At 40.9% G+C, this 15,168-nt stretch overlaps 1 protein-coding gene across 26 annotated transcripts in view; it reads left to right on the top strand.

The window, feature by feature from the left end:
• Nucleotides 1–15,168, top strand: part of KIF1B (kinesin family member 1B) — a 136,724-nt gene that overhangs the window by 60,257 nt on the left and 61,299 nt on the right. For 10 of the 26 annotated variants that reach the window (XM_060758924.2, XM_060758919.2, XM_060758931.2 and 7 more), the window contains 3 exons: nucleotides 4,207–4,340; nucleotides 9,076–9,155; nucleotides 10,500–10,575. In XM_060758924.2, the coding sequence (XP_060614907.2) occupies nucleotides 4,207–4,340; nucleotides 9,076–9,155; nucleotides 10,500–10,575 (290 nt within the window). Of the gene's footprint in view, nucleotides 1–4,128; nucleotides 4,341–9,075; nucleotides 9,156–10,499; nucleotides 10,576–10,932; nucleotides 10,996–14,525; nucleotides 14,589–15,168 lie in introns of all 26 variants that reach the window. The other 16 variants (XM_060758908.2, XM_060758911.2, XM_060758912.2 and 13 more) reach the window with 3 other exon arrangements.

Here is a 15,168-nt window from a genome sequence, read left to right on the forward strand (position 1 = left end):
ATACAGGATGGAGCAACAGCACCCTCCTGTGGCTCGATTCAAGCACAACCTCCAAGGCGCCAAAAAAGCTGGACATTGACACAACATAGCTTTTTTCTGTTCTGTCTGTGTCCAGTCTATGCAAAATTGTTGTGTATGTGTACTGTGATTCACCCTGAGTCCCCTACGGGAGATAGGTTGATTAACAGAATTCAAAAACCACTGGACAAATTGACATCACATTTGGTCACAAGACACCTAACAACCCAATGTATGTCCTTTACTAAAAAAATTATTTTGTCATTTGGGAGTTGTAGTTCCTGGGATTTATAGTTCACCTACAATCAAAGAGCATTCTGAACACCAATGATGAAATTGGGCCAAACTTAGCACAAAGGACTCCCATCACCAATAGAAAACACCAGAAGGGTTTGGTTGGCATTGACCTTGAGTATGGGAGTTGTAGTTCACCTACATCTAGAGAGCACTGTGGACTCAAACAATGATGGATCTGAACCAAACTCTACACGAATATTCAATATGCCCAAATATGAACACTGGTGGAGTTTGGGGAAAATAGAATTTTGCATTTGGGAGTTGTAGTTGCTGGGATTTATAGTTCACCTACAATCACAGAGCATTCTGAACCCCACCAACGATAGCATTGGGCCAAACCTCCCACAAGAACCCCCATGGCCACCAGAGTGGGCCACAGCAAGGCGTGGCAGGGGAAGGCTAGTTATTATTATTATTATTATTATTATTATTATTATTATTATTACTGTTATTACAGAATGTACTGCGAGAGTGGGCACCCCCCGGTGGCGCAGTGGGTTAAACCACTGAGCTGCTGAATTTGCTGATTGAAGGGTTGGCAGATCGAATCTGGGGAGCAGGGTGAATTTCCACTGTTAGCCCCAGCTCCTGCCAAAACATTTAAATGTGAGTAGATCAATAGGTACTGCTCTGGTGGGAAGGTAACAGTGCTCCATGCAGTCATGCTGGCCACATGACCTTGGAGGTGTCTACGGACAATGCCGGCTCTTTGGCTTAAAAATGGAGATGAGCACCAACTGTCAGAGTCGGACACAACTGGACTTAATGTTAGGGGAAAACCTTTACCTTTTAATAATAACAGTAATAATAGTCAAATAATAAATATAATAATAAGAAAAATAAATACAGTAAAATAATAAATGTATTTATTTTATTTTAAAAATATTTTATTATTTATTTACAGTATTTATATTTCGCTGTTCTCACCCTGAAAGGCAGATCACAGTGCACACATACACAGCAAATATTCAATGCCGTTTTCTAGACAGACAGACAGACAGACAGACAGACAGGGGTATTTTTGGACTGCTTGGGTGGACAGTAAGCTAGGCTTAACAGTTAGATGCTCAATCTGACTCTGGCTTCGAACCTATCACCTTCCAGTCAGCAGTCATCTATTACACATGGTGATTAACCAGCTGTGCTACAGCCCAGCCTGATATGCAAATGTGAGTAGATCAATAGGTACCGCTGCTGTGGGAAGGTAATGGTGCTCCATGCAGTCATGCTGGCCACATGACCCTGGAGGTTTCTACAGACAACGCCAACTCTTTGGCTTAGAAATGGAGATGAGCACAAACCCCCAGAGTCAGACATGACTAGACTTAATGTCAGGGGAAAACCTTTACCTTTTAATAATGACAGTAATAATAGAGTAAAATAATACATATAATAATAACAAAAAACAGTAGAATAATAAATGTAGTAAGAATTAATAATAATAATAATAATAATAATAATAATAAAGTAAAATAATAAATGTAATAATAATAGAGTAAAATAATCAATGTAATAATAACAGAGTAAAATAATAAATGTAATAAATAGGGGGGAAATGCATTTTACAATTGAATAAATACAACAACAATAGTAGTAGAATCTTGTTTCAATCTCCAATCATGTACTAAGCTAGACTTAATGTCAAGTATTGTACAGCAATAGTCAAAACAGTAAATTCCAATATTGTTTTGGCTGGCAGTAAAACCACACCATTAAAGGGAACAGATTGTGTGCAAAACAGATCCTTGAAAAGTTCGTTTCCCCATCGTGGTCACTGTGAATCGCACATAGCAAGGTGGAATAGTTGCGTATCGCTGTCTGAAACTTGACTGCTAATTGGGATTTATTAGTCCAAGTGAAAGAGAGATCTGTCTGGGATTTCCGTGAAATGGCAGCATGGCATTCTCTTGTCTGGCTCCTGCTTCTGGCCATAATACTTGCCTCCAAATGCCGCTTCCAGCTTTGGCAGCTTTTAACCCCTGACTTGGTCGCTGTGGCGTCTCTCTTGAGAACGAGGCATGCATAGCCGCGGGGCTGCACTCATGCCCAGAGCAAATGGTGTAGCAGCCGTGGCAATCGTTGCAAGTTTCAGCCTCTCTTTTGCGATTGCATGAGGAGCGCCTGGCAAAACCCCATCCTTGCTCTGCCCGCTTAGCGCATCTCGATGGCTCCTTCATGACCTAACTTCTCCGCATCCTCCTTGCTCTCTCCTGTGTTCGCAGATGGCAGTTTTAAAACCAATGTGTGAAACATCACTTCTGGGCACTTAGGAGATGCACACCTCCATTGGGTCCTGAGCCTTTGGAAGCATAGGTCAATGCATAATTCTTGCGTTGGGAGATTTGTGTTTCCGTAGTTGAGTAACACAGCAGGCTCCACACATGATGGCCTCTGACCTGGGGCTTCTCTCATCAAAGCTTCTCACACACCGGGCCTACTCATACTGAGGCCTACCTCACACTGAAGCCTTTCTCCCACTGAGGCCCTTTCAGACTGAGATATCTCTGATTGAGGGCTACTAAGCTACAGACACACCTGCTTATATTGAGTAACATAGCAGGCTCCACACATGATGGCCTCCGACCTGGGGCTTCTTTCATCAAAGCTTCTCACACACCAGGCCTACTCATACTGAGGCCTACTTCACACTGAAGCCTTTCTCCCACTGAGGCCATCTCACACTGAGGGCTCTCTCAGACTGAGGGCTACTAAGCTACAGACACAACTGCATATATTAACATAGCAGGCTCCACACATGATGGCCTCCGACCTGGGACTTCTCTCACCAAAGCTTCTCACACACCAGGCCTACTCATACTGAGGCCTACCTCATTCCATACAAGAATCTTTGCTTCCAAGCTCGGCTTCATCCTCATGCAGATATATAACTTCGCTCTCACAGAGCCTCCTCTCACACCAAAGTTACACAGGAGCTTTTTACACACAGCAGCCTTTATAGTGGAGCATCAAAAAGTAGCTTTATACACTCAGCAGCCTCCACACTGGAGCTTTATACACAAAGTCTTCAACCTGGGGCTTCCTCTCACCGAAGCTTCTCACAACAAGCCTTCTGCATTTTGAGGCCTACTAACACACTGAGTCTCCCATGAGGCCTTCTGGTTCTGAGGGCTCTCTCAGACTGATGCCTCAATCACACTGAGGCAAACTAACACTGAGGCCTTCTCATACTGAGGCCTACTAACACACTGAGTCACTTTCCCCACAGAGACCTGTCAGAGACTGAAGGCTACTAAGCCACAGACACACCAAAGCTTCTCACACACCAGGCCTACTCATACTGAGGCCTACCTCACACTGAGGCCCTCTCCCACTGGGGGCTCTCTCACACTGACTATTACTTAGCTACAGAAACACCTGCTTATAATTGAACTGCAGAGTCATTGTATCCATTTAATCCTTTCAGTGCTTGACTCACATTCTTGTAATTAAAAATACCTAGTTAATTTTTAATATTTCTGACAAAGTTGTTCTTCATCACAAGGCATTCATAATGCCCCTTAGTTCTGTTGTAGCAATTACATAAAATGGTATTAATTACAAGGAAGTCCCCCAGCTCAACCCTGTCCTGGCTGACCTTCAGGCATGGAAGGAAGTGTGTTTCAGAACTGCCATCTAGTATTACTTAACCTGTCTCTGTTGCTGCTTGTGTGCTCTCCTCTTATACCAGTGTCTTCTCCCTCTGCTTCTTCCTTCCCTTTCTTCTTCTTCTTCTTCTCCTTTCTCCTTGCCTTTCCCGCCCTTGTCTTTCCGCCTTCCCTCCTTCCTCTCTGTCTCTATCTCTCTCCCTCCCAGATCTGAAAGATTTTCAGAACAATAAACACAGATACTTGCTAGCCTCCGAGAATCAACGTCCTGGCCATTTTTCCACAGCATCCATGGGCTCCCTCACCACGTCCCCATCTTCCTGCTCTCTCAATAGTCAGGTGGGCTTGACGTCTGTCTCCAGCATCCAAGAACGGATCATGTCCACTCCCGGAGGAGAGGAAGCCATTGAACGCTTGAAGGTATGGAGATCACAAGGGACTTCTTTATCCTCCTCCCTTCTCTCTCTTTCACATTTGTGAGATGCAAGTTTCTGTTGGGCGAGTGGGCTTATTAACAAAAGTCCCTTTCCTTAAACGTACAGCAGAGTAATTTATCAGCAGTAGCATGACCCAGCACCAGGAGCCCAAAGTGATAAAAAGAACAAAAACACACAGACCAATGTTATCTCTTCCATAGGAGACTTTTCTTTGAAGTAAAATAATGTAGTTTTACTATTTACAAGAACAAGGTTTTCATTAACACAAATAAACAAAAACACAGTAGCTTTATACACAGCAGCTTTAACACTGGAGCTTTTTCATACGAGGCTTCTCTCACACTGAGATTTACCTCACACTCCTCAGGACGACACCAGCTTTGGCCCACTGACTAACAGGTTTCGGCCTACTCTTTCAGTGCTACTGTGTATTTTTGTAATAAAAAATACACAGTAGCTCTACACACACCAGCCTTCACACTGGAGCTTTCTCACATGAGGCTTCTTTCACACTGAGATTTACCTCACATTCCTCAGGATGACTATAGCTTTGGCCCACTGACTCTAAGAGGCTTCGGCCTAACTCTTTTAGTGCTTGACTCACACTTTTGTAATCAAAAATACACAGTAGTTTTACACACAGCAGCCTTCACACTGGAGCTTTCTCATACAAGGCTTCTCTCACACTGAGATTTACCTCACACTCCTCAGGATGACTATAGCTTTGGCCCACTGACTCTAAGAGGCTTTGGCCTGCTAACTCTTTCAGTACTTGATTCACACTTTTGTAATAAAAAATACACAGTAGCTTTACACGCAGCAGCCTTCATGCTGGAGCTTTCTCACACAAGGCTTTTCTCACACTGAGATTTACCTCACACTCCTCAGGACGACACCAGCTTTGGCCCACTGACTCCAACAGGCTTCAGCCTACTCACTCTTTCTGTAATGACTCACACTTTTGTAATAAAAAATACCTAGTTATTTTTTAAATATTTCTGACAGTTTCAATCCTTGCCTATTTAGGTGGCCTTTTATTGTGTCATGGTAAAGGTTGTCCTCTTTCTGAAGTAGGAATATAAATGGAATGGGACTATTTAACAGGAAAATGGAAGTTTATTTTAAATTTTAATTGATTTTAATTGTTTTGTCCAGGCTTAGCTAGAAGGCCTGAACAGTTAATGGTTATGTCCATGCCTAGCTGGAAGACCTGGACATCTAATGGTTATGTTCATTCTTAGCTGGAAGACCTGGCCATCTAATGGTTATGATCATTCCTATCTGGCAGACCTGGACGTATAATGGTTATGTTCATGCCTAGCTGGAAGACCTGGACATCTAATGGTTATGTTCATGCCTAGCTGGAAGACCTGGACATGTAATGGTTATGTCCAGGCTTAGCTGGAAGACCTGGACATCTAATGGTTATGATCATTCCTATCTGGCAGACCTGGACATCTAATGGTTATGATCATTCCTATCTGGCAGACCTGGACATCTAATGGTTATGATCATTCCTATCTGACAGACCTGGACATCTAATGGTTATGATCATTCCTATCTGGCAGACCTGGACATCTAATGGTTATGATCATTCCTATCTGGCAGACCTGGACATCTAATGGTTATGATCATTCCTATCTGACAGACCTGGACATCTAATGGTTATGATCATTCCTATCTGGCAGACCTGGACATCTAATGGTTATGATCATTCCTATCTGGCAGACCTGGACATCTAATGGTTATGTCCGCACCTAGCTGGAAGACCTGGACATCTAATGGTTATGTTCATGCCTAGCTGGAAGACCTGGACATCTAATGGTTATGTCCAGGCTTAGCTGGAAGACCTGAACATCTAATGGTTATGATCATTCCTTTCTGGAAGACCTGGACATCTAATGGTTATGTTCATGCCTAGCTGGAAGACCTGGACATCTAATGATTATGTTCATTCCTATCTGGAAGACCTGGACATCTAATGGTTATGTTCATGCCTAGCTGGAAGACCTGGACATCTAATGGTTATGTTCATGCCTAGCTGGAAGACCTGGACATCTAATGATTATGTTCATTCCTATCTGGAAGACCTGGACATCTAATGGTTATGTTCATTCCTAGCTGGAAAACCTGGACATCTAATAGTTATGTCCAGGCTTAGCTGAAAGACCTGGACATTTCATGGTTATGGCCATGCCTAGCTTTAAGACCTGGAAATCTAATGGTTATGTCTATGCCTAGTTGGAGGACCTGGACATCTAATGGTTATGTCCATGCCTAGCTGGAAGACCTGGACATCTAATGGTTATGTCCATGCCTAGCTGGAAGATCTGGAAATCTAATGGTTATGTCCAGGCTTAACTGGAAGACCTGAACACCCAATGTTTATGTCCAGGCTTAGGTGGAAGACCTGAATATCTAATTGTTATGTCCCAGCTTAGCTGGAAGACTTGAGTATTTCATGGTTATGTCCAGGCTTAGCTGGAAGCCCTGGTTATTTAATGGTTATGTCCAGGCCTAGCTGGACATCCCACATCAATTCCATTTCAGGCAGCGTTTCAAGAGTCAAATTACAGAGATTCAGATGTGAAGCATACACAATGCTCTGTTACATCTGGAGACAATGAAGGCCTTTGTGTCAAATCTGCATGCTGAAGAGCATCAAAAGAACACAAGTGACAAGAGGACGTCAGTTTTTGGCTTTTGCCAAGGCTTTTACCGCCTCCCTCAGAGTTGGGCTCAGAAAGGAAGGGGCTGCTTGCCTTGTGCCTTTTTCGTGACCACCTTTCTCTCCTCATCCTCACCATTCTGTGGACTAATCAGAAAATTTGCTGGGATGGTTTGGATGAAATATATTTCCAAAACCTGAAGTTGATCTAGGCATAACAACACTCTCTCTGAGCCCGTCGGATGATCCGGTTCAAAGTGGTGCAGTCACATTCAGAAACAGGCATAGCATCTACCAAGCGTTTCCTCCCTCCCTTGATCTTTTGTCTTCTGCTTGGCTGCCTTGGCCCTTGTCGCACTCTTCTTGTGCGTCTCCGTCAGACGGCTGAGAAACAACCCTCTCGTTTGTCCATTCAAAGGGGCATCCAGAGTGGGAGAAAGGCTTTCTCCTCGCCCTTGTAGCTGGGGGGACAAAGGGGTCCTTGTTTTACGAGTTGCCAGGCGTGCGGCTCAAAGGGAACGCTTCAGAAAAATCCTCCTGGGAGAGGATGAGGAGACCATTCGGGAAAGCTTTCTTGGCTTTCTCTGAGACAAGAAACAAGGATTTGATTTAATTTGATTTAATAAATAGCAATTGTATATAATAATAGGTTTAGATTAAATAAAATAGTCTCAGTCTCTTTAGTGTTAGAAGGAATCGGGCAATAAACCCCACAAACACTAACAAATGGCGGTTGAAAGGAGAGAAGCAAAAAAGTACTCTCTCTGAGCACCTGAAAAACGTAACAGTATACAAAAGTCCCAGGCTCAGCCAAACTAATCAGCTTCATGCATCTTATTTTACAGTTGACACACACACGTTAACTGATCCCTTACATGCCCCAACAATATTGACTGGCATCAATAGAAGTCTAGTGTCTAGATTCAGGGAAGTCATGCTACCCATGCTCTATTTCGACTTGCTCAGACCACACCTGGAATCACACTGCATCCATTTCTGGGCACTGCAGTTGAAAAGAGATGTTGACTCTAAGCTGGAATGTGTCCAGAGGAGGGCGACTCAAAGGATCAAGGGTCTGGAGCACAAGCCCTATGAGGAGCGTCTTAAAGAGCTGGGCATGTTTAGCTTGGAGAAGGAAGGCTGAGCAGAGACATGATGAGGGCCATGGATCAAGATGTGAGGGGAAGTCATCGGAAGGAGGGAGCAAGCTTGTTTTCTGCTGCCCTGGAGACTAGGCTTCAAACTACAGGAAAGGAGATTCCACCTGAACATCAGGAAGAACTTCCTGACTGTGAGAGCTGTTCAGCAGTGGAACTCTCTGCCCTGGAGTGTGGTGGAGTCTCCTTGGGATGCTTTTAAGCAGAGGCTGGATGGCCATCTGTCAGGGGTGCTTTGAATGTGATTTTCTGCTTCTTGGCAGAATGGGGTTGGACTGGATGGCCCATGAGGTCTCTTCCAACTCTAGGATTCTAACAAAACAGGCCATCACTTCCTTAGATATGCAAAAGGGAATCAATGGAAGGCTTGGGAATGTCGAGCCACAAGCAGGGCAATGCATATTTAGAGACAGCGGTCTTAGATGAAGGAATTAGAAATGGCATTTGGATGTATTTGGATTTTGATTGATTGAACCAAACGAAAGTTTCAAACAGGACCCAGGAAATCCAGATGGTATATTGATATAATTGAATGATTGTAATTGGGAAATTGTGGGGAAATTGCTGTTTGGACAAGCAACGGATCAAAGCACTATATGGGAGGATGAAAAGCGATAGAGACAAGACGAAAGGATTAAAGGTGTGAACGTCCTTGGAATATCCTATAAAGCCCCAACCTAGTTGCATATCATGTGGCACTTCCTTATTGGAAAACCAGACAGATAATTGGATCCAGGATTTCAGGGTTTAAGCCTCTTTGGCTGCCTTTTAAACACTATTGGGTTTTGGCCAAAAAAAATCGATTCCTCATTTCAAATATCCCAATGGGATTTGATGTGTTTTGACACCCGCCTCCCCAAATAAACCACTAATTCAATTTTTCTTTATTTCAGGAATCTGAGAAAATCATTGCGGAGCTGAATGAGACATGGGAGGAGAAACTGCGGAAGACGGAGGCCATTCGGATGGAGAGGTTAGGCACCCCCCCCCCCAAATAATCACACACAATTTATTGTAAATCCTGAAATGTAGACACAAGTGGGCAGTAATGTGAAAATACTGGAGTTAGCAACAGAAAAGTGAGAGCAACAGAGCTGTTGTTGGGTGATGTAGCAAACTCTTTGGGGGCTCTGGAGGCTTCAGGAAAGGTTGGGTGGGAGCTACCCATGAATGCTTAGTAATTCTGTCACCTTCTGTTTGCGTTTTAGATGGATTAGGAATCAGCTGGGTTCCCCTGTAATAGGCAGTAAGAGCACCTAAAACTTCAGAGCTTCTGTTCAAGCATTTCCAAGCTCCCTGCTTGGGCGGTGATGGCATCATCGTCAGCATAAATGAAACTCTCTGTCCCTTCTGGCAGTGGCTGGTCATATGTGTAAATGTTAAACATTGATGGTGCAAAGCTCGTTTTCCCTGTAATAGGCAGTAAGAACACCTAAAGCTTTGGAGAGCTTCTGTTCAACCATTTCAAAGCTCCTTGCTTGGGCAGTGATGACACGATCATCAGCGTAGATGAAACTCTCTATTCCTTCTGGCAGTGGCTGGCCATTTGTGTAAATGTTAAACATTGATGGAGCAAGCACTCTCCCCTGAGGCAGGCCCTTCTTCTGTTTCCGCCATCTCCTTCTCTTACCCTGAAACTCAACAAAAAGCTCCTGTTTTGTAGCAGATTTTCTATGAAGTGGGTGAGGTGGTCGTCCTTTGTGATATTATAATTTTTTCTCAGGAGAAGGAGAAGCCTAGGATTGTGTGATGTATCAGCAATTATTATTATTATTATTATTATTATTATTATTATTATTATTACTACTACTACTACTACTACTACTATTACTTGAAACACAATAAAATGAGTCCACAGCAGACAAGATCACTCTGCTGGCTGTTGTATTGGATCACAGGTCGGACACTTCCCAAGTGTCTAGGACTGTGTGATGTATCAGCAATTATTATTATTATTATTATTATTATTATTATTATTATTATTATTATCTATAACACAACAAGATGAGTCCACAGCAGACAAGATCACTCTGCTGGCTCTTGTATTGGATCACATGTTGGACACTTCCCAAGCGTCTAGGACTGTGTGATGTATCAGCGAATAATGCGTGCAGATCCCAGTAAGGTGGCAGATGGTAATTTTGTCAGCGCCGATTGTGTTTAAGTGCAGGCCAAGGTCTTTAGGCACTGCACCCAGTGTGCTGATCACTATTGGGACCACTTTTACTGGCTTATGCCAGAGTCTTTGCAGTTCGATCTTTAAATCCTATTATTATTATTATTATATTTCAGTTAATTCTTCTTCTTTTCTCTGCAGGGAAGCCTTGCTGGCCGAGATGGGAGTTGCCATAAGAGAAGACGGAGGAACGCTAGGCGTCTTCTCACCTAAAAAGGTATGCAGTGTTTCCTAGTTTTATCAAGACTGGCATCAGTGAGTGTCAAGGCGGGTTCTGTGCTATGAATGGATTGGATCTCAAAAAATGTGACCGGAAGTAATAGAGAATCATTCTGGAACGGTTCATGGGAAGAGTTATGATAAGGAGATTCCTGAATATCTGGTGACAAGTCCTTCTTTTGCCATGTCCTCATATCTTGGTCCAGATCCCCTTTTCATTGTGCTTGAACCACGTTTTTGGCCACTGTGGTCGGATTACTTTTGGGGAACCGAAACCTCCGTCACGTATATCTCTTTTCCCATAAGCCTTGCCATACACTCTCTTTCCTCCCTTCTCTTTGTCTCCTCCGTAAAGATCTTTCCTCGGAATTCCTCCACTCTGTTTGACGAGGCTTTTGATGTGTTTGCCGTGGACCAGGTTTGTGCCGAAAACAGCTGCTTCAGCAGAGATGTCTGCGTACGCAAATAGAAAATAGGACCTTGTCCCTCTTCCTTACCTATAATCCTGGTGATAGTTGAAAGCCTGTGATTATTTATTTCTATTTCTTCCTATGCCCGAAGGCGACTCAGAGTGGCTTACAAAATATATATACATACAATATATTACTTTATTAGCATAGCACAATATCAGTTTTATATATTACTATATTGTACTATTCCATTGTACTGTAATATTATTGGTAACATTACTTATAATATAAAATACCATATATACTCAAGTATAAGCCGACCCGAATATAAGCCGAGGCACCTAATTTTATCACAAAAAACTGGGAAAACGTATTGACTCGAGTATTAGCCGAGGGTGGGAAATGCATCCACTATGGGTCAATTTCAAAATAAAAATAGATACCAATAAAATTACATTAATGGTGGCATCGATAGGCTAAAAGTTTCTGAATATTTACATAAAACTGTAATTTAAGATAAGACTGTCCAACTCTTATTAAACCAGTATTCTAACCTCCTTCAATGTAAAGGTACTTATTATTAAAATACTAAATATAATAAAAAATAATAGAGTAAAAAAATGGAAATGCAATAAAAACAGTAATAATAGAGTAAAATAATAAATGTAGTAATAATAGGGTAAAATACTGTAAATGTAATAATAATAATAATAATAATAATAATACATAGATTAAAATAATAAATGTAATAACAATAGGGTAAAATACTGTAAATGTAATAATAATAATAGAGCAAAATAATAAATAGAATAATAGAGCAAAATACTTTTTTTTTAAATAGTGTCAGGAGCGACTTTAGAAACTGCAAGTCGCTTCTGGTATGAGAGAATTGGCTGTCTGCTAGGACATTGCCCAGGAGACACCTGGTTGATTTGATGTTTTTATCATCCTTGTGGGAGGCTTCTCTCATGTCCCCGCATGAGGAGCTGGAGCTGATAAAGGGAGCTCATCCGCCTCTCCCCGGATTCAATCCTGCGACCTGTCGGTCTTCAGTCCTGCCGGCACAGGGGTTTAACCCACTGCGCCACCGGAGTAAAATAATAAAAATGCAGTAAAAACAGTAATAATAGAGTAAAATAATAAATGTAGTAATAATAGGGTAAAATACTGTAAATGCAATAATAATAATAATAATAATAATAATAAATAGATTAAAATAATAAATGTAATAATAATAATAATAGGGTAAAATACTGTAAATGTAATAATAATAATAGCGCAAAATAATAAATAGAATAATAGAGCAAAATAATGTAAATATAATAATAATAGAATAAAATAATAAATGTAATAAAATTATATTAATAACAGAGTAAAAGAATAAATAACCTTGACTCGAGTATAAGCCGAGGGGAGCTTTTTCAGCCTAAAAAAGGGGCTGAAAAACTAGGCTTATACTCGCGTATATACAGTATATAATTATAATATCATATTATTATTATTAGTAGTATTATATTGTATTACATTATAATATTATAAATATTATATGTATATACAGTATATTATATTATATTATATTATATTATATTATATTATATTATATTATTAGTATAACACAGGAGACAAGATGGAAGTGTCTTCCTGGGCTTCGCTACCCTTTTCCCTTCTTCTTTAGCCCTCTGTCCCTTGAAATTCCTATAGCTTTGTATTGTGCTGTCTATAGCGGCAGATATACTACAACCTCAGTTCGTGAGCCAGAGTTATTGGCATAAGCCTTAAGTGTTGATGTTCATCTGTTTGTTTGTTTTTTTTCATTTCTGTTCTTTTCCTCATTGCCATTCCCTTGGCTAGATTTTCACTGCATGTTTACTGATGCCACTGGGGCATTTTCACCCAAAAGGCTTAATTTAGTGGTTGAGATCATCTTGGGTTTGCTTTAAGAGGTGCTCGCTTTTGCGGCCTCTGATTTCCCTTTCCCTTATTTATTTATTTCAGTTCTCTGTTCCTTGGAGTCCTTCTAGATATGGGTTGCTGTGAGTTTCCTGGGCTGTCTGGCCATGTTCCAGAAGCATTCTCTCCTGACTTTTTGCCCACATCTATGGCAGGCATTTTCAGAGTTTGTGAGGTCTGTTGGAAACTAGGATGAGGGGTTTACATATCTGTGGAGTTGTCATACACCAGGCAGGAACCCCTATGACCTGAAACACCATACCAGCTTGGCAAAATCGGCAAGCAGTTTATATGAAGGCAAAGCAGTAAAATTAGCAAATACAGTATTATTATTATTATTATTATTATTATTATTATTATTATTATTATTAAATATATTTCTGTCTTTCTTTTCTCAAGCCCGAAGGCTTGAGAATACAGTATTATTAGCAAATACATTATTATTATTATTATTATTATTATTATTATTATTAAATATATTTCTATCTTGCATTTCTCAAGCCCGAAGGCTTGAGAATACAGTATTATTAGCCAATTAGCAAAGACAGTATTATTGTTGTTGTTGTTATTGTTGTTATTGTTATTATTTAAGATATTTCTATTTTGCCTTTCTCATGCTTGAAGTCTTGAGACTCCAGTGTTATTAGATTAGCAAATGCAGTATTATTATTATTATTATTATTATTATTATTATTAAAGATATTTCTATCTTGCCTTTCTCAAGCCCAAAGGCTTGAGAATACAGTATTATTAGCAAATTAGCAAAGACATTATTATTATTATTATTATTATTATTATTATTATTATTATTATTAATGATATTTCTATCTTGCCTTTCTCAAGCCTGAAGACGCCTCAAGGCGGCTTACAAATTGGCAGCAATTTGATGCCGTAACAATCCATAATCTATATAAATAAAAATGTAATGTTCATTTGTGGGATTAACATAACTCAAAAACCACTGGATGGATTGACACCAAATTTGGGTACAAGACACTTATCAGGTCAACGAGTGACTATCACTCATAAAAACACTGAAAAACACAGTGGAAGAGACTTTAAACGCCAAAAAAAAAATACTTTACAATGCATGCACAAATATACACACATATACACACAAAACATACAGAGACTGGGCCACAGCAACAGTGTGGCAGGGAATGGCTAGTCTATATGAATAAAAATATAATGAAACTAAGAACACTGGAAAGCAAGATCGTCATGAAATTCCAACGTTGACCCAACTGAGGCAACTCTTTCCCATCAATGAATATAATTTCCAGATCCCAAAACCAAAAGGAAAGCATTACATGCAGGTGAAATGTCAGGGGAGAATGCTTCTGGAACATGGCCATACAGCTCGGAAAACTCACAGCAACCCAGTGATTCCAGCCATGAAAGCCTTCGACAACACATTTTCTCGCTTTCTATTCTCTCCCCTAATTGACAATGTCTTGGTCTGACATATTGAAACCATAGTTCATGAGCTAGGTCCCCTGCCATGAGTATCGACTCCATTTTCCTTTTGGTTTTGTTCTGATGCTGTGCTTTTCCTCTCATCTATTCCTGCCATCATTCCATTGGCTAGATTTTCACTCCAAGGCCCTGTGACTTGTTTGCCGATTCCAGTGGTGTCTTTTCACCAAAGAAGGTTGGTTTAGCGATTGTGGTAGCTCTAGGCTTGATTGAGCATGTTTCCTACATGTAGATAGTTCCCTCCTTAGAACTCTAGATTGTCCTTTCCTAGGTTTTGGAGGCCTGTGATGTGGACATATTGACATACTACCTATTCCATCTAAAACGCAGACGTGTGCTTTCCACCTTAAGAACAGTCAAGCATCTCGAGCTCTTAGGATTACCAGCCACTGCCAGAAGATACAGAGACTTTCATCTATGCTGACGATCATGCCATCACCATCCAAACAGGGAGCTTTGAAATGGTTGAACAGAAGCTCTCTGAAGCTTTAAGAGCTCTTACTACCTATTACTGGGAAAACCAGGTTACACCATCAAGGTTTAACATTTACACAAATGACCAGCCACTGCCAGAAGGGACAGAAAGTTTCATCTATGCTGACAATTGTGCCATCACCGCTCAAGCAGGGAGCTTTGAAATGGTTGAACAGAAGCTCTCCGAAGCTTTAGGTACTCTTACTGCCTACTACAGAGAAAACCAGCTTGTGCCATCATTGTTCAACATTTACACAAATGTTCAGCCACTGCCAGAAGGG

The sequence above is a fragment of the Anolis sagrei genome, chromosome 13, assembly GCF_037176765.1.
Source record: "Anolis sagrei isolate rAnoSag1 chromosome 13, rAnoSag1.mat, whole genome shotgun sequence".
In the NCBI taxonomy this organism is placed as follows: Eukaryota; Metazoa; Chordata; class Lepidosauria; order Squamata; family Dactyloidae; genus Anolis; species Anolis sagrei.